This window comes from Polistes canadensis, unplaced genomic scaffold (genome assembly GCF_001313835.1).
Source record: "Polistes canadensis isolate GaletaPanama2010 unplaced genomic scaffold, ASM131383v1 scaffold_27, whole genome shotgun sequence".
Classification (NCBI taxonomy): Eukaryota; Metazoa; Arthropoda; class Insecta; order Hymenoptera; family Vespidae; genus Polistes; species Polistes canadensis.
This window is the reverse complement of record NW_014569574.1, coordinates 666,573-687,508: the sequence shown is the minus strand read 5'-3', so window position 1 is coordinate 687,508 and position 20,936 is coordinate 666,573. Positions and strand designations below refer to the sequence as shown.

Here is a 20,936-nt window from a genome sequence, read left to right as displayed (position 1 = left end):
ATATATAGGTGTATATACGTTAAACTTGTTTTCTTTCTCTCTCGCTTGCTCTCTTCGAGTCGCACAACTAATTAGTGAAAACGTGCAAGGTTAATTAGTAAGAGAAGCGTAATTAATTAAAAGGTGGAGTCTTCCTGCATTCAACCCTTGCTTTCTTCGTGGTAGGGTGCTCCTTTCTTTTCGTTTTCCCACCCCTTCTCTCCTGCCTTTTTATCTTCCCTCTTCCTCTCTCTCTCTCTCTCTCTCTCTCTCTCTCTCTCCCTCTCTCTTACCTTTACGTATGTCTTCTTATTCTTCCATTCTTGAACACAACGTTCTCGTCGTCGGGCCATTAATCGCGTTCACTCGTCGTTTTACAGAACGATCCTAAAATTAACCGACTCGAAAAGTGTCACCTTATAGAGTTGCATGTACACTCGTAGTATGAATCCTGCTTAACTATCATCGAAATTCGTAGATTTTGTTTTCTCAATCCTTCCGAATAAATCTTCTTTGGAATTTATGTTAGACCGTGAATGGAAATGATTTTTCTGAACGAATTTACGAGTAAGTGGAACGATTTGATAGATTTGTCTTTTTTTGAGAACGATCACGCAACGATTTTCGTAGCACGTACCTGCTCGGATCGGAGCTCACGCTTGGTCCCTCGAGATTATCGCCCTGCGGTCTATCTAACTATAGTAATTATGAGAATGGGCGATCATAAATTCCAAGAAGATCGACCAAGATCGAGCGTGTTGTTTATTATATCCTCGAACAAGTTTCTCTCCTAAATTCACAAACGAGTAGGGGATCTCTTTTCTAATTTTCGTGAGAAGTAAAAAAAAAAAAAAAGAAGAGAGAAGGAAGGATTTTTATTTTTCTAGTCTCACGATACCGCAATTATGAAAATAATAATACAAAAAACCCGTTATATATTTCTCAGAAAAACAAGGTGAGCTGAAAATGAAAAGAAAAAAACAATCAAATTTTTTAAGTTGAAGTACTCTTACAATTAGTATGAAAATAAAATACCTAAAATACTTATTATAATATATAAATTCCGGTCGAGAGAATAAGTAGAGAAAAAAAAGAAGGAAGGAAGGAAAGAGGGTGAAAATACTATTTTCATTAAAAATAAAACACGAAAGCGTTTAAATCGAAAAATTCCTAAAGCTAAAGATTCATTTATTTAATTGAAACTTGTTCCGAAAGTTTAATCTCTTTTCGAATAAAAGTCATTTCTAAGCTTCCTAAAAAGAAAGAAAGAAAAAAAGGGATAATAAATATAAAAGAAAAAGAATCGTATTGTTCCAATAAAAAAAATACCCTTTATGATAGAAAAGAAAAGACAATGGGGTATGGCTGCCAATTTTATTCTACCAACCGGTAGAAATAAAATGAATTTGTTCATCTTTATTTCAGAATTTCTCTTCTGAATTAAAAAGAAACGAAAGAAAAGAATATTTTTTTGAGAATCTCTAGAGCTCCTGTCCTATCAGGAGACTCTCGTCGTCGAGTGAATGGATATAAATAAAGCGTGGCGTACTTTCACGGTTGGATCTTTCAGGAAAGAGTACACGGGGGTGAGTTTGAGGCTAGGACGACGAGGGTGTTGGACGTTGCACATGGTGCGTTTCTATCGGCACAATGTAACGAGTGGAAGAAGGATGGATGATGCGGGTCGTTCATTCGACAAACTGAGTGAGAAAGAGAGAAAGAGAGAGAGAAAGAGAGAGCGAAAGAGAGAGAAAAAGAAAGAAAATGTACACGTCACTCTCATAAGAGGCGCCATTCCTAGCATCGTTGCTGCCGTTGCTGGTGATGGTGTTTTTTAAAAATGCAACCGCCTCGGGCTACAGGCCCAACGATTAGCTTACCCTCTTCTACCCCTTCTACTACTCTACCAACTCCTTCTGTTTCCCCCCTTCTGCTCGACTCTTTCACTCTCTCAGCGAGCCCCGACGATGACGACGACGACGACGACAACGACGACGACGACGACGACGAGGACGACGTGTAGCCAACACCGTGGCGAAACAATGAAAATGCAAGCAAACCCTCCCTGAATTGAGTTCTCCACCTGTACGAGAAAGAGCGAAAAAAAAGAGAGAGAGAGAGAAAGAGACCCTACGATAGCCTCGCTAAGAGATCTCGTGGATTTTCTCCCTTTAAAGGGGATATAATTCGTAGACACCACCAGGACACACTCGTCAGTTTTTTCTTACCGATAAATCATCCCTTAATTCGAATAAATCGAACGGGGAAAAAAAGTCAATGACGAGCACGCTTATTGTTAGTTAAAATTCATTCACGCACTTCATCTTCTTCTATCTTTCCTGTTTTCTTTTTTTCTTTTTTTCTTTTCTTTTCTTTTCTTTTCTTTAACCAATCGATCAAATACTTAGGCTCAGTCTAGTAAGGTGAAGACTAATTCCACTCGCAGGCGTAACAGCACCTTTCAACGTCGTACCTACTACTCATCGAAGGGTGTACGTAACCCTATCGCCAACGTAATAGCTCTGGAAAACGTTCCCCATTGTAACGAGGTACAATACGAGAGATCTAATTGTTCACTCGGGTTCTGTACATTACGTGGAGAGAAAAAAAAGAAAAAGAATGACAGAGAGAAAGAGGGAGGAGGAGGAGTAGGGGGACAAATCTCGATTCTAGAATCCATCATCGGTGGTGTGTACTGTGATCCGAAAACTGGAGAACGAAAAAGAAAGGCAAACTTTTGCACGCTTTGAGTTGTTAAGTACCACCCCACGTATTTCCCATTGAAATTCTTCTTTTTCTCTTCCCAACATCCCACAGGGAAGAATTTTAAAATCTTCCTATGCGCATACGAATATTATTTTTTCGTTTATTAAATCAGAAAGTAATTATTATTATTATTATTATTATTATTATTTTGATATTATATCTAATAAAAGAGTATTAGTTCATACTCGAGTATATAAATTTTGTAAATTATCCCGAAAACTATAAAAACTCAAGGAGACGTAATTTGACTTTTGGTTGATGTTAATAATATATATCACGAATTACGAACAAAAGCGAAGAACATGACGAGTGAATGAGAATGAGAATGAGAATGAGAATGAGAATGAGAAAGGGAGAGACGTTGGTTCCGTTGCAAAACCTTCGTCTAATTTGATTTCATTTCAATGGCTGAGCCAAAAAGTCCGGTCTACTATCTCTCCCTTTCTCTTTATTTCTTTTTCCCTTTTCTTTCTGTTCATAAACGAAGAAGAATAATACTGAAAAACGTTGGCTCATTGTCGTTAGACAACAAAGAGTGGTACCTAATTGTCGATTCGAGCTGCATATTATGAGTGCAAGAAGGGATGCTGCTAATCTTCAAAAACTCGACAAACACCAACCCCTAAGCGGTATCATCATCCCTTGATTCTTCTTTCTGAACGATCTTGAAGATGATAGAGAAAGAGAGAAAGGAAGTTTAATCGAGGCCTATAATACACGCTAAAACTTCAACATAGTTAGTAAGAGATAAGATTTTACGCGACGAGACGGTACCAGCCATTTTCGGACTTATTATCCTACACTCGCTTGTCCCTCGTAATCGCGTTAACGTCTTCGCAGTAATGCTCTCGTTCCTGAGTATTATGTCATTAGCAATATCCCTGGAAGAAGCTTCTTTCTCTCTTCTTGTCGCATTAATCGAGATAAGATAATTCCTCGAGCTTGTCTCTCTCTCTCTCTCTTCGACTCTTTAAACGAATTTAATTCGCTAGAAGACAACACGCAATCGTAATTTTAAACATTTCCATTTTCAATAATTTAACCAATTATAAGTGGTCCTTTAAATATATCGTAATTAATCTTGCCCACGCATACGGTCTATTAAAAGTGAACAAAATTAACATGCAAATCGATGCGAGATAATCCTCCTCCCCACTCCTCCTTGCCCCTGCCCCTGCCACTCCCTCCAACCCCGATTGAAAATTTGCAAGAAATTATTACGAATAAATAATGGATACGAGATAAATGAATAAAAATAAAAATTGTCGAGGAAACGATCCGTGTTTGCAGAATATAAATCAGATAGTATCTTCCTGCGAGCGAAGCACGCACCCCTCCTAGGACTCTCACGAACCAACTCACCCCCATATGCAATGGGCTCTGCTCCAGGCTAAACAACTTCCTATTCATTGTCGCGTCTCGCAGCCACCTCGATCTCATCTTCCTCCTTCTCATTCTACTCTCTCTCTCTTTTTCTGGCCCTTCGTCATACCCACGCCCTCCGTACCGTCCCCCCTCCTCCACCCTCTATTTTCTCCGAGAAGAGTTGATACTTTTTGGTTTCTTTCCACGACGAGAGATATTCTTTGTTTTGTTTACGAGGAACGAGTGATGAATTGTTTTCATTTTCAAATTGTTCGCAATTTAAAACGCAACGATTTTCACATTTTTCATATTATTTAATTAATTCATTCATCGAACCAAAGCAAAATCGATGATTAAAATATTAAAACTAACGCATTTCAATAATAAATACAAATATAAATAATAATTATATTTATTATCTTACTTATTTTTTTGTTCTCTATGATAAATATTTAAAAACTAAATATCAGAGCGAATAAAACTCGGCGAATAAACTCTCCGGAATAAAAAAGAGGAAATGTAGCGCATCGTAGGAGCGATGAACTAATTTTAGAACAAAAACAAAAAAAGATAAAAAAAGAAACGAAATACGAAGTAGAAAAACATCGAAAATTTTAATTACACACATTCGTGCAGATGGATTTAATCGACGAAAATGCTGGCTTTTGAATGACGCGATTCGATTATGCGAGGGCACGTACGCGTATGCTCTTCTCGATTTATGTAATATACGTAGTTGTCCCGTGTGTAGGTGTACACGCGTATTTTTTGTCTGTTTACGTGTATATATTCTGACGAATTTAAATAGTGAGATATATGTATAGTAAAAAAGAAAAATTAACGGAAAACGAGCACGTCGAGTATTCCTTTAGAAAATTCAAGCGAGCGTTAGGGCGAATATCACGCGAATTTTTTTTTTCTTTTTTATTCCCATGTATTTTCCTGTCTCGTAGCATCTTCTTTTATCGCGTTTTCCGTATATTATACCCGTAAATTTTGTATACGTATCTATATAAATTCACATATACGTATTTATATAGATACGTATACACAAACATATACACGCATACAGATAAAGATATTCACTTATACTAGCTCGTTATACTACGCATCAGAGTTTATTTCATGGATAACCGAGCTCGAGATTATCGTCAGATCATTCGCGAGGAATAGAACTCTCGATGTAGCTTCTACCTAGACGTCGATTAATTAAACACGCATTGATGAGCTCAACGTCGTGGTCCAATAACGAGAAATCGTCTACTCCTTCGATCGAACTCGCTATATATTGTATTATAAGAAATGTCAACAAAATCATTTTTAAAAATATTCAAATAAATTAGGTTATCAAGAAAATTCATCAAAATAAATATCTCCCTTAATTATTATACCGTTCAAAAAATTACTAATTAATAATATAATTAATAAACACAAACCTTGTCGATTATCATACCGTGTACCTTTTTACCTTTGAAATGCGAAATAAAAAAAAGCCAAATTAGTCAAGATAAACATTTATCTTTTCGTAAACGAGGAGAACGATAATATTTAAGACGATCATTAGGATAATATTATGATAACTATTTCCACTATCTTATCATCATCATCATCATCATCATCATCATTTTCATCATCATCATCATCATCATCATCATCATCATCATCATCATTATCTCTCTTACTCTTATGCTCATACTTATATTCACGATTATTATTATATTTGTTGCAATTATCAAAGGGAATCGAGCCGGGCGTCGGTGTATCAAGGACGCGTTAAAACGTACTCACGCTCGATGCACTCCACCGGCAGTGGCAGCCGGGTGTAATAATAATTATGAAACGATACATAATAACGAGGCGACGGGTCCGCTAACGACGCCCATCGTCGTATTTTTTTTTCTCTTTCTCTCTCTCTCTCTCTCTCTCTCTCTCTCGGTCTCGACATTCCATCTTCGTCTCACTGCCGATTTAATAATATGCACTTTTTTTTCTGCAAATTTCTTCATTACTCGTTCAATACAGCGCACGAGCCAGTCACCAAGTCTCGAGGTCTCACTGTTCACGCCTGCTTTTTATTTTATTTTATTATTATTATTATTTTATTTTTATTTTTAACTTATTTTTATTTTTTCACCCGCCCCTCACAAAACTTGTCGTTACAACGTACCCCCTCTAGGCCCACCCTTCCAGCCCCCCACTCTCTCTCACTCTCGCACGCACGTTTTCTTTCGCGGTTTTACTCTATTCGACGAAAGCGCTCGTTTGTGCGTTTCTGATACAAAAAAAAAAAAGGGAAAAAAAGGAAAGCACGTTCGCACCATGATATTATGTGGCCGCGTACGTGCACGTGCGTGAATATATGCGTTGATATTTTTACACGCGTGTATGTATGTCTATATATATATATAAAAATATTTTTTTCCCATTCGTTCTTTTTGGCGAGCAAGCCGTCGGATTTATTTCCCGTCTTCCCTTCCTCACCAGTCGCATAAACCTTCTCTCTCTTTCTCTCTCTTACTTTCTCAGTGTTCTCGAATCATTAAAACGTAAAGCTTGACGCGACTGAACGGGTTGTAGAGAAAGAGAAAAAGAGAGAGAGTGGTATAGTACATGACGACGCCATGTTGGGCAGCTCGGTTCAAGAGCAAATTATCTTGCTTAATTAATGTCGCGCGGTCGAATAATAATTGGATAACGTTATGCGTCACTAGTAGTAGAATTAATGCTTTTTCCGAGAAAACGATGGAGAATTATTCTTACCCTATAGGTGGACACCATCTATGCATTAATGCGTGTGTACATGTGTCATCTATGCACACGCGCGAATGAAAAATATATAAATAATATGTCGTATTCATTACTCTGTGTGTGTATATTTTAATAAATAATAATATTATATCGAATGTGACAACTTCATATAAATGAATATATATATATAATAATATAAATACATTTACCTGACAATCTAAATAAATGAATAATTAGTAAGTTAATGTAGATAGTAATGTTAATAAATGAATTATTAATAATGCAATTATACATACGAATGCTATTAAATGAGTTACGTAATGTATTCGACAGTCTAAACAAATGAATGATTAAAAACGTAATGAATATAAAAAATCCGTATGAATAAATAATAAATGATTTAATGAAAGAAAAAAAGAAAAAACAAACATATCTATATATCTAATAATGTAAATACGAATGCACAATTCGACGTTGCGTAAAAAAATTCTCGAATATAAAATAAATTAACAGTTAATTAATAATTTATCGATATACAGTTTATTCCTTGAATGACTTTGTTATTTTCTTTAAACGGATCAACATAAACGCGATTCAATTGGAAAGAGCATTGGACGTAGTCTGGGGGGGGGGATTCCTATCGCCAATCGATTTTTCCTTCCTCGTCCTGTCTCTGTTTCACCCTCTTCATCCCCTATCTCGCAGATTTTCTCTGTTATCCTTACTCTTTCTTCTTCCTATTCCATTTTATTGCTCTTCCTCCTTGTTTTATCTTTTTCCTTTTCTCTCTTTCTTTCTTGTTACACCCTCTGCAGTTCTGTAATTTCTGAACGCGGAACGTTTGATCTATGCTTTTCGCGGAGAAACGACGATTAAAAAGTGCCGTGACAATGATATAGTCGCGTTGTAATCTCTGTAGCGTCGTTCTGAAATCCCTCGGGCGATGGGTTCGGGTCTCTCTGGTGTCTACCTTTGTTGATTAAGCAACGTGAACGCGAAAGGTATAACGGTTTATCGGCTGCAATTAGGAATGAATCGAATATATACGAGAAAAAAACACATCCAGAGAAAAATAATCTTTTAGAGTGTAGATTTTTATCGTTCACCTGGCAACGAGTTCAAAGTGACCATTTTATATTGCTAATGATTCCTTCTTTTAATCCAATCCGTTAATAATTATCAAATCATCGAGAAAATCATTGTTTCATCATTTCGAATGTTATGAATTATCGAAACGCAAAGATTTCAATCTATTAACGCATATGAACAAAATATAATATGATCCGTAGAACATAATAATTACTAGGATTTAAACAAAACATATTACAAAATTTCAGAAATAATCGTGAAAATATAATTATAATTAATAAATAATTACTCACATTGTACGTCGATTTTAGCTGGCGAGCTTTCGATCGAATAAGCAGTTTCAACGTGAGTAGCAACACAAACAAAGTTTCCACTATCGAGTATCCGATCGACCCTAGTTATGTAGAGATCGCCCCCAACGTGATGTCTTCTTGGACTCGGTGCCAATGATTTTCCATCGATCTTCCAGGAGTACTGAACACGGGTACTCGGTTGAGCCTCGCATCTCAGTCGAACCGGATGTCCTTCGACCACCGAATGTTCAGCAGGGCTTACCGAGAAGTATAAGTCACCATCTTCCGCGAGATTTGGCCTCACTGTTAAACAACAACATTATTTTTTTTATTAATAACAAAATTTCAACATCAATTTATACGATCGAATTACAAGGAAATAATTCATTTAATTAACGAAATTATCTATAAAAATGTATAATTAAGTATAAGATTGAAATTATTTTACATAAATATTTATGAGATAATTTTATTATTATTATTATTATTATTATTATTATTATTATTTTTATATCGTGAAAAAAAAATAAATTAGAACCCTTTAGACGAATCTGTTCGCCAGACGAGAAAGTTAATTAGCTTAATAGGTAATTAATAAAAAGCGTGCTGTCCCTAGGGATTATCCTTTGATATATCTGCCATCGGAAATACGTATCCCTTTGATAAACCGACAGGTTCATGGCCACGGTCAGGACTCGAGTTTTCGGATATGAAATAAAATCTTTTTTAATATTTCAAATTTTACTCTCGTCGCGTGTTCCATCGTGACGTGTGTATATATATACAGTGTATACCATCATAGACGTATATTTCCCAAGAGATAACACGCAATTTACCGATAGCTGCAAATATTTATACGTTCTAACAAATATATATATTTTTGTTTTTAAATTACTAAAGAGACAGATAAATAAAAAAACAGAAAAATAAAGGAATAAATTGTTTGAAAATTTTAACCATTTATTATATTTGTTCGAACGAAAATCCATTCATTTTTTTATTATTTCGAAATCAACATACCACATTTTGGTATCTGAATAAAAATACAAACGATTCGAATTCAGAAAAAAGAACCAAAAAAGGGATGGACAATAGGATGCATCAATTAAAAGGTCCCTTGTGCGAACGAAATGAACCGATCACACAGAGAGACAAAACCGTACGGCGATAAAAAAAAAAAAAGAAAAAAAAAGAAAAAAAAGAGAAAAAACTTGAAACTACGATATCGGCGAACGTATACAAGGTGTTTCATCAAACTCGAGCATCTCGGTGAGTACTACGAGCTTTTTAAATATCGGACTCGATATATTTTCTAACACCCTGTATATATGTTTTTTATTCCTCTCTCTCTCTCTCTCTCTCTCTATTTTTCTTGTTTTTTTTCTTCTTTTTTCGTTTATTTTGTTTCTTTCTTTTTTTTTTTTTTTACTTCCTACAACAATAGCGACAATCGGTAGTTCCTTTCGCAACGTGAATTCGTCGAATTCAAAAGGGATGCTAATATTGATGGTGCCAGGTCCGGTATTCGTTCCATCGACCGCTCGATCCACCGACCGGTTTTATCAACAACAGTAGCTCTACCAGGGCAGATTAATTTGTCCAAGCGCTGGAGTGAAAATCGATCGTTGTTTCTACGCCTGCGGAAGATGCATCTACCTTCCCCCTTCCCCGCCCCCTCCCCTGCCCCGCTTACTCTCTCTCTCTCACTCTTCATTACAGGATGCATCTGTCTATTTCATTCAATCATATTTCATCTTTCCCTCTTTCCCTGCTAGATGCATTTATCTATCTCATTCTATCATATTTTATTCCTTCTGTGTGTATATGTGTGTGATATATATACTACAATAACTCTCCTTCAAAAAATATCAAATATTTTATTTATAAAAAATGGAAACAACAAGTTTCTTTCAAAGATGAATTATGTTCTTTTTTGATATTTTAAGTATAGTTTATGCACCTTTTTTTGTTATACTTGTCTTATGTGGGAATGCTGGTTAGCATAGATAAAGAGTTTAACCCTTTGAATGCTGAATACTTTTAGCTGAAATGTTTTTTAGGGAGGAAATATTTTATTATTAGTTCGAATTAATATTATTGTATTAACCAGATAAATAATAAATTATATTTAACACACACTTTTTTGATTGCCACGTTGAAATTACATGTCTCGCTCAGGACGCTACTCGAGTATTTTTATTATTCAAAGCATATAATGGCAAAATAATAATAAATTGATGATATAAGACAACATTTCTACCGAATGGAGCGTTTATCTTATTGGTGGTAACCCATGACCACCGCGTGGCGAGCCTTGGTGACGCTTGATAGCGACAAATTTAACAAAGTTTCGTTTATTTCCACAAACTATTCGCATTCGTTATTTTGTCGTAAGCAAAATTTCCAGAATATATTGGTGAAACGTGTAGAAGATATTAATAAACAGTATTTGCTCATTTTATATATAATAGTAAGGTGTACGTGTGTTCCGTCAAATTTCGGAGAAAGTTGTGGAATTCGTTGCAACGAATAATTTCTGACCGTGATGATCAATTTTATTGCGAATAAGCTATAAAAATACCACAAAGGGATAGATTTCTACGAAAAGGATAAATTATATATTATTGGTTACAACGGCCACGAATCTTTATTTTCGAAAAACTAGCAACGAAAAGAAAAATCAAGGTATCAGAATTTAGAATGGCACTCGCAATACATCTTACACAGTGCCATGCATCAGAGCCGTCAAATACACTTATTCGACGAAGATTGCGACACGAAATGCAAAAGAAAGAAGAGAAAGCGTACCTGGCACGAAAATTTGACAAAGAGTGTTATAAACAAAATTTTAAACTGTTAGGATCAAAATTTTCTAAAAATTGTACCTAAAATGTGACACAATTGCATTGATGAGCTACATTTATGTTTAAAGTGTTTTAACACAGTACACCGTTAGATGCAAGATTTGTTCTAATATCTTATTTACTGATCTTCTAATAACAATTTTTAAGTATTCAACGACGCATTTTTTATTTCAAAGTATCTTCTATTCATTGGTTATATTCAAAATGCACTAACCGACAATTTTCATTCAATTTTTACAATTGTAAAAAATTCAAACGCTCCGATCACCAATGGCCACCGTGGCGTCACAGGAAAAACCATAGTCAAAGTGTTAATAATTAAAGTTTTTGTTTCTTACAGAATTTTTAAGCGCCAAAACTCAAAATAATAATCAATACGCAAACCAAAATTATATTATCTTACATTCATATTAACAAACACGTATATGCGCCGATAAACCATGCTGGAAACTTTTACCATACGCATATATGCATTCATAGCAATCAAAAGATTAATAATAATAGAAATAGATCTTCGGTCTTTTCGTATCTTGGGACCATCGTCGCAGGATCGAAATAAATAATTTGGATGTTTGTATTGTATATAAAAAAAGAAATCGTATTTAACGTTAACTAATATCGTATGATCGATCGTGCAAGATAATTTGATTGTCACTTCCAGATAATTGTATTACAGCCAAAGTAGATATCAAGTGGTAGGAAACGAAATGAATTCAAAGCTTTTGGTATGCGTTCGCAACAAATAATTGGAGTAGAGGTGCACCGTTCGCTGCTATAAACGATTATTATCGACTTTTTTCCCTGTCCTTCTATCTTTCTCTCTCTCTCTCTTTCTCTCTCTCTCTCTCTCTTTCTCTTTTTCCTCTCTTCTGTGAAAACTAAAATTAATTACTTTCCGCGCGTGCCGAGTAGTCGAAAGGGAGAAAAGTTTCGATTCATTCGATGCCGCTTTTCAACGATTGTCCGTTCGCTTATTTTTATCTATTTATTTTTGTTTTCTCTTATATTTATTGAATATTATTTTAATAATACTTTACACATCATTTTTAGACGAACACGCGTCGAATTATTAATCTCTGACCCGACGATAATTTCATTATTGAAATCATTATTCATTAGCTGATTAAAAATAAAATGAAATTAAACAGAAATAAGAACGCGTGCTCGCCGAATCGACTTTTTTCGAGCGGCTCATAGTTCAAGAAAAATTCTATGTTAGATAAAAGTATAATCGCTATCGGAAGGGATCAAAAGATTTCATGGTGTTTACTTAACTTAGATAAAATGTTACTGGGAAAAGAGAAGAAATGATTGAAAGTTACATAGAAATATGTTGCACGCTAAATATCAATTTTCAAATACCATCAATCGTAACACAAAAATAATAATTTAACACTTTGAACGCGGAACTCGCCTAACGATTGCAATCACCGCGAGCACTGTATTATTTTTCTATTAACGTGTTTAACTATTTTAATAAAATAATAAAGGGAAAAAAAAGGAAAAGAAATTCGAGCCAAGGAAGATCGAAAAAAATGATAAGTGCATAAACCCGTCCTCAATCCACGCGGATTACTTTCGTTGAACGCATATATGCGGCTACAGTACTCAAAAGGTTAATAACTAATCCGATGAGTGCAAAGATTGCACGATTGAAGTTTATTTTTATTGGAAATAATTTCTTATTCCTTTTGTAAATAAAAGAAACGACCAATGAGTTCCTTTTCTTGTCGGAACAATTTTCACGACAAATAGTCCGACGAATTCAACACTCCCACGAAGAAAGAAAAAAAAAAAAGGAAAAAAAAGACAAAATAAAAAGAAGTAGTAGAGGAAGAAGAAGAAAAAGAAGAGAAGAAGGAAGAGAGAAAAAATAATGTCTAAGCTTACAGTCTAAGCTCGTATTCGTTACCGATCGTGAAACCTGCCGGAGGGGTAAACACGACCGCTTTTACGACCTACTCACAAGATTGCTTTCGAACCTAAACATCTCCATTTCCCTCTCTTTCTCTCTTTCTCTCTCTCTTTTTATATTCCCGCTTCTCTTCACCAACAGCTGCAGCCGCGAACGTTTTATGACGTTTACACAAGCCTCCCAAGATTTTTCGACGGAGAGACATGTTCCGTGTGCGCCGATGGAGAACGTCTTCTAGGTTTTTCGGAAAAAGCCCAACACACGAGTGGATATCACACCGTGGAATGGTCTTATCTGTTTCCTGTCGAACCCACGACGCAATTTTAGTCACGGTTAATCGAGAAAAGAAGATAAAGATAAGAGAGAGAGAGAGAGAGAGAGAGAGAGGGAGAGAGAGAGAGAAAAAAAAAAGGACAAAAATGATGCTCTAATGAAAAAAAAAACTTGTCCCATGAATGGGGGCGGAGACAAAATTTAAGCTAAAAATGGAGAATAAAATGTAGCAAAAAATAAAGAGCTTCGAGAAGAAGCTAAAAGTGTGCGACGAAAAATTTGAGATAAAAATGATAAACAAAAAAATAAATTGAGCTAACGATAAAATTAAAAAGAACCGATACCAAAATCAAATTGTAATTGAGTGGGAGAGTACGAACGTAACCATGTAACAAACATTAATTGAAACATTAATTGAAACATTAACTTGAACATTAACGTTAACATATTAATATATAATACGTTTGTTGAAATAAACTTATTCTGCCAGCATACCAAAATATTTCGCTTATCTTGTTCTTGTCCTACCGTTAACACACAAACGTTGGAAAGATTCCGACAAAATAAAGTAATTTTACAAATGAATTAAAAATACGAACGAGAAAAATCAGCATTAAAAGTTGTGTCAAAAAGAGAAATACCGTTACTATCGCCGAAGGAAATAAAAATAAAGGAAAACGAACGAAATGAAACGAATCAAAGGAACAATATAAGAAAAATGAAGGAAAAAGCATTATCTGGAAGAAAAAGCTAGAGAGACTCTTGACTTTCGTCCCTTCGTATCTCTGACGTCGATTACTATTCACCGGTGCACCCCAAATGATCCCCGCCCACCCTTTCCTCCTTCGAGAAGGAAAAAAGAAAGGGAAACAAAAAAAAAGGAAAAACAAAAAAAGGAAAACTGGAAGGAAGGAAGGAAGGAAGAAAGTCGAAGTCCACGGAAAAGGAACTTGGCTCGTTATATCTCGAAAAATCCTTCTCTCTTTCTCTCTCTCTCTCTCTCTCTCTCTCTCTCTCTTTCTCTCTCTCGTTTTCTTTCTTTTTTTATTTCGATGAATGCACACGTGACTCTCGACTAACGACTATCTCATTAAAATAAAAAGTACAAAAGGTGAAAAAAAAGAAGAAGAAGTATAAGTAGAAGAAAAAGAAGAAGAAGAAGAAGATGAAGAAGTAGAAGAAGAGGATGAGGAGGAAAAAGGATAAGAAATATCATAACTACCGAAAGATTTTTCAACGAGCCATAAAAGATGATTCGCCATAGAACTCAACATTCAAGATGGACATAGAAGGAAAGAAAAAAAAATAGAAAGAGAGAGAGAGAGAGAGAGAGAGAAGGGGAAAACTTGTGGGAATTTCGGCAAGCAACTACCGAGAATATTTAATCAGTTGGCTTTTATCTACCCAAAGAAAATCCCCATGGAAAGGATCACCGTCAGGGTAGGATGTTCCTATCCATACGTCAAAACTTTCTAAACGAGCCTGAATCATATGTATTACATATTTACATAAGTTTATATGTATATTGCATAATACTGGTATAGTCTTTATACTCGATTAAATGCTTTTCCTCAATTTAATATAATTCTAAAAAAAAAAAAAGAAAAAGAAAAAAAAGAGAAGAGGAATAAAAAGTTATTTTCTTTTCAAGACCATCCCTGACACGAGCGACGAAAGCAACGTTTTCTCTCTCTCTCTCTCTCTCTCTCTCTCAGAACGATATTCTCCATCTTTCATTTTGATCACCCTTCAGCACGTTACACTTTTCTTTCTTTTTTTCTCGTAAGAAGTGAAAAGATATATATCTCCGTTGAAAAAGGAAGAAATCACGTATTTAAGGATTAATGACCACACCTGCTGGGCCCGTACGAGGCAGGGTGCCGTTGAAGAATCTCGTTTTGACTCGTGGTCAATGAGGTCAATGAGCTGCGGATGTTGAAAAAGGAGAATGAAATATTATATATACTAGCTTTCGGAAAAAACTTGAATAAACGTTTACTAAAACTGTATTTAGATGAGGAAACTTAAAATAAAAAAAAAAAGAAAAAGAAAAAAACATATATGTCAGCGTCAATTTGCAAAATCCGTTAATTCGTGAGATGACTATACAAACCCTACGTATGAAATGTCAATTTTTTGTTTTGAATTAAAAAATTGAGAGAAAAATGAATGAGGGAATGTTGGTGCATGAAAGAAAAAAATTAACAGGAACTCTGCAGCTTTTTTCTTTTCTCTTTTTCTCTCTCTCTCTCTCTCTCTCTCTCTCTCTCTCTCTCTCTCTGTTTCTTCACCTCGCCAACTATAAATTGTGTTCAGAGTGCCGCGTTCCAGACGCTCCGAGCATCAGCGTGAAATTCACGCTTCCGCTGATGTTTTTCACGAGATTCTGAATGCGAGTCCTGAGAGGTGTCTCTTTTTTCTTTCTCAGCGCGTAGCCAAGCTCTCAGGGCTAAGGCAAGGGCTTTCCTTCAACTCTCTCTCTCTCTCTCTTTCTCTTTCTCTTTCTTTTTCTTTCGCTTCTGAAGAAGGTACAAGCCCAGCTGAGAATCAGGATATCTTGGTGAACCAAGTGCGAGAGAGAGAGAAAAAGCCTTGTAGGTGCAGCCACTCGCAGGGACCAACCTCCTGTCTCGTGAACGCGAATAAAGACGAAAGGCGACGAGAAAAAAAGCTCGAGAGAAAAAGCTCGAGACGACGGATTAGGTGTGCATGTGATGCACTTCTCCCTCTATCTCTCTCTCTCTCTCTCTCTCTCTCTCTCTCTCTTTCTTTCTCTTTCTTTCTTTTTCTTTCTCTCTCTTCATCTTCGAGACGAGTCTCGAGCCACGACCGTAATGATTTTCACCGAGGGTGAGAAAATCTCTCCCTGAGTAGGAAATGCGAGGGCAAACATTTTCGACTATTCTTAGAAAACTCTCTTTATTCTTTCCTATGTGTCTTTCTTCGAAATCACTTCATTTTATGTCTAAACTTTCCTATTACTATTCGTTATATTATTTTGAAATTATTTTTTCTTCGTCGTCTATTAGTTGATTTCTGCATACCGTTTATTAGATATGTGTGGCTACAAATACGCGAATATATGTATATTTATATAAATTTATGCAAATTTTGATGAACCCTTTAATTAAACTCGGAATGAATAATAAAAAGAAAAAATAATCTTCAAATTTCTCTCCTTAATTTTAATATTAAAACCGTGTTTTTTTTTTTTAATGATCATATTATATTTTTTATATCCATATATAAAATATTTAATAATATATTAAATAATAAAAGTATAACGATATTTATCTTCCCTATACCGCAAATTTATTTTTTCATTCCCGTAGAAAAATACGAAGCGCTTAAACCAACTTAAAATTCGTCGTTCCGTGATTCTGTGAATAACACTGATGACACTGAAAAGAACGTACGATAGGCGACAAGAGGAAAAGAGAGAGAGAAAGAGAAAATGAGTGAGAGAGAAAGAGTACTCATCGTCGTCCTCGTCATGCCCTTCGAAAGCTGAACTCACGCGTTACGTAACGAGCAAATGTTCTTTTCAATGGGATGACTGTAGTAGGGTTAAAAAAAAAAAAGAAATAAATCAGAATCAGATGGGCGAAAGAATTTCACGGGAAAAGTGAAAAATTTCTGCTATGGGGTTGGCACAGACATCTTACTGGCTGATCAATTGACTGCTTCACCGACTGCCATTCAAATTTTGGAATAAAAGAACGAATTCCTTTTATTCGAAATGGAGAATGAAAAAGGATTTCGATCGAACACGACAGAGGTGCTTATTTTTTTTTTCTCTAATAAGATGCATCAATGATTTTCAAAGACCCCTGCTCCCGCCCCCCGCCACATATCGTTCGCGATACGCGTATATTATGTTTGTATTTATTCAAAGGTATATGAAAGCCAGTCAGCAAACATATTAATAACGAATCTATTCGAACGTGACTCGATGCTCGTTCACGATGAGCATTTTTATTATCACCTTTTCTTATCGGAATTGATGCGCGTGTATCTCTGCTTGTTTTCAAAAAAAAAAAAAAAAAGAAAAAAAAAAGAGAATAAAACAAAGCTATAAATATTATTGAACAAATTAGTAATATTTCTTATCATTTATCACCAGGATTATACAATAATATCTATATATAGATTTGAATATAATAATCTTGGTAAACAGGATGAGATAAAATTCGCTCTTTTCTCAAAATAACTCTAAATAAATTATTTACATGTTCATTTATTCACATGAATTGTTCAAATCGGTGTCCATTATACTTTTCCCATAGTAATCGCATACAAATTTATAGCTAAATATTAGCCGTGTAATCGTACATTATTGCATGAACAAATTACTTGAAATAGCGACTTTAATCTTATCTCTTGTAAAAAAATAAATGTAATTGAACATATAATAAAATAATTGTATTGGTATAAGCTATTACGTAAGAAATGTATATCATGTTAAAAATGAGGAGAAACATAAAAGACAAAATTGCAGGACGATGATGATAATTTATGAGCCCTTGGAAACTGTAGAAAATAAAATGGTGCATTTGGTGGTAGGATTCAGCCATTACATTTATAGATATGAATATAAACGAGGATATAAAAGAAATTAATGAATATCTATAGATGAACATAAAAAGGAAAAGAAAGGGACGCAAAGGGCATTTCCTGTGCAAAAGACATCAACGGAAGGTAGATATCTGGCTTGCGATGATATATACTAAACGACAGGAACTACCCATCGTCGTTCAAGCGTAGATAGCGATAACACGTTACTCTTTCTCTTTCTTCTTCTCCTTCCACTTTTGTTGTCTCCAATCCTTAACTGTCCTAAGAGATTATCGGAACAAAATATACAAAAGAAAAGGAAAACGTAAAACAACAACAACAACAAATAAACGAATGAATCTCACATTAAACGAGAATCGAAGACTTTTACCAGCTATTCGCGTACACATAGATGGGAATTACATTGGAAATGGATAAAACGATTTCGATGTAAATCGCGAATACAAGTTTGCATGCGTGTAAGCCCTTTATACGCTAGTCTCGTATTGGAAGATACGGAATTTCTAGGATTAAAGTGTTCACTTGGCTAGACTAAATTCAACATCAATTCATTATTCTGTTTTACGTTTAAATATTGGAAAATAAATCAATGAAATGTATTAAAAATTCAAGCTGAAAAACGATGAACAACAATTTTTAAATTTTGGAAATATAATTTTAAACGTGTTGAAACATGATTTCATCTCTAAATATTATCTCAGAACAAAGAGAAACGCAAATTTCAACGGCATTGAACAAAGTGAATCGATCGAAATGGGACACCCTATATAATCGCGTAACACGCGCGTGCCAGAAAGACTGGCGAAAGGAAAAGCACGGCCGTTTTCGTTCTTTATGCGTAAATAGCCGTATTATGCAGGAGCCGGTCCTTTATTCGCTTTCTTTCGAGTCGTTCTACCATCAGCAGCAGCAGCAGCAGCAGTAGCAGAGGGATCAAAGGGCTAATACAATTTTTCTCGTCTCCTTCCTACATCACCACCGCTACCACCACCACCACCACCACCACCACCACCACCATCATCAACTCGTCCTTCACACTAAGAAGAACACGTACGACCCAAAGGTTTCAGAAATACTCTCACAGAGTGTGACTGAGAAAAACAGAAAAGATAAAGGGAGCGCTCGTAAGTAACTCCATGTCTGAATAACATTCGGTGTATAAAATAGCCAAGCACGTTGAGTTTTGGACAAAAGGGAAAGGCTTTAGTGGTAACCAGTGTATAATAAAAAAGAAAAAAGGAAAAGAAGAAGGATGATGAAACACAGAAAGAGAGAGGAAGAGTGTACCCCTTTTCATCGCACAAGACGTCTCCAAACTCTAAGACCGTCGTTCTCATCCGTAACCCGAGACGTGTAATTAGGACCACCGGACCAGGATGAATAGCCAAGTGGAGCTGGTGGTAAAGGAAAAGGAACCGACGGAAGGGGTAACTATGGGCCACCGATAAGAGAAGGGATATGGAGGAGGATGGGGGGCGTTTCCAGAGGGGTAAGACATTAAGCTAAGGGTAAGCTTGTCTTTTGGATATTGCCTAGGTCGATGCTACTACTGAATAAACTCTCTTTCTCCTCGACTCTTTTCTACGTCTATCTTCATCTAGATCTAGCTATCCATCTCTATCAGCTACCCCTTTTCTGCCAGGTCAGCTTGAAACTTGTGTTTTACAAGCCGACTGTGTATACCTATATATATATATCTACGCGCGGATATGTGTGTGCGTGTTGCGTGCATAGCTTTCTGTGTGCGTGTGTGTGTGCGTGCGACTATCGAACCGGTTCTACGGTTCCCTTTGAAGAGAGAGAGAGAGAAAGATAGGGGAGAGGAAGGGGGGAAAGAGAACTCGACCAACGTGAACTACTACAGAGCGTCCTGCAGGTTTAAACCTGAGATATCATCGAAGATCAAGCCCAACACACCGGCTGCCCTAATAATTGCTCCTTCTTGCATTCCTAACATATCGGGAACGGTAGTTTGTTATATACGATCGGAAGATTTTATTTCCGATTATGTCCCTCGGAAATTAATTTCTATTTTTTGTACAAAATAATGAATGGTATTAAGAATTGGTTGATTAATAATATGAACGTTATGATTAAATGATCATCGGGTAATCGATATTACAATAAAAGTAACGCTTTGGTGAATTTGATAGACAATTAATATTTTTCCTTTAGAATTTCTCCAATAGTCCAATATGTCTACCCTTTATGTGAAGTATCCAAAAAATAAAAGGCGCGAGTCCTGTCGTTATTTATAGGGCACTTAGTAATAGTGTCTCGAGAGGGAGCTTCCATCTTGTTCCGAGCTTTCCTTAAAAAGCACTTTCCCGATCGATTTTCAAGAAAGACATTGAACTCTCTCTTTTCTTTCTCTCTCTCAAACATTCTCATCATTGAATATCTTTTCCTCTTCCGATGTAGAAAAAGAGGAAGAAGAAAAAAACACATAAAAAGGGAAGATAGTATTGGCATACAAATAAAATATAAATGATCGTAAAAATAATCCACGAGACACTTGGAGGAAATATTTGAAAGTCCATTAAGAACAAGAAGTTACAAACAGAAGACGTTTCGGGTTTATTGCGGGATATAAATCAGCATTTTCTTTTTTTTTTTCTTTTTTTTCGGAATATACGCGAAAGAGTATATATTTTTATATTTATGTTTAATTAAACATATATAGAAGAGAAAAATAAGAAAAATAAAGGAAGAAAATAGAAAAGATGGCGGACGAGCGCGAGTTCTCGAAGCAATTACGCAGCCGGGACTCGACGCGTGTGTGGTGTTCGAGGTTCCGAAATATTTCGGCGTTTCGAGCCGTCCCAAAAGGGCTGAGAACGAGCGGGACCGAGATAGCTAAAAGGGAGAAAGGGAGATAGAAAGAGAGAGAAAGAGACAGAGAGCCGGTTCGAAGTCGTCATTATTTCAGCGACCGCTCACGATCAGGGTTGCCTTCAATTAACTGTAATTATCTCGATGCCGGCGAAGAAAACCACGAGCAAAGGGAACGAGTTTTCGAGTGGAAGAAAAAAAGAAGAAAAATAAGAGCTTTCTCGCGTTAATATGGTC

The 20,936-nt window shown here is 35.8% G+C and overlaps 1 protein-coding gene across 1 annotated transcript in view; it reads right to left on the bottom strand.

Annotated features, from left to right (window-relative positions):
• The window catches only part of LOC106783944 (tyrosine-protein kinase-like otk), a 40,372-nt gene that overhangs the window by 18,748 nt on the left and 688 nt on the right, over positions 1–20,936 (bottom strand). The window contains exon 2 of the mRNA XM_014742966.1: positions 8,241–8,543. Coding sequence (XP_014598452.1) covers positions 8,241–8,543 — 303 coding nt within the window. The remainder of the gene's footprint in view (positions 1–8,240; positions 8,544–20,936) is intronic.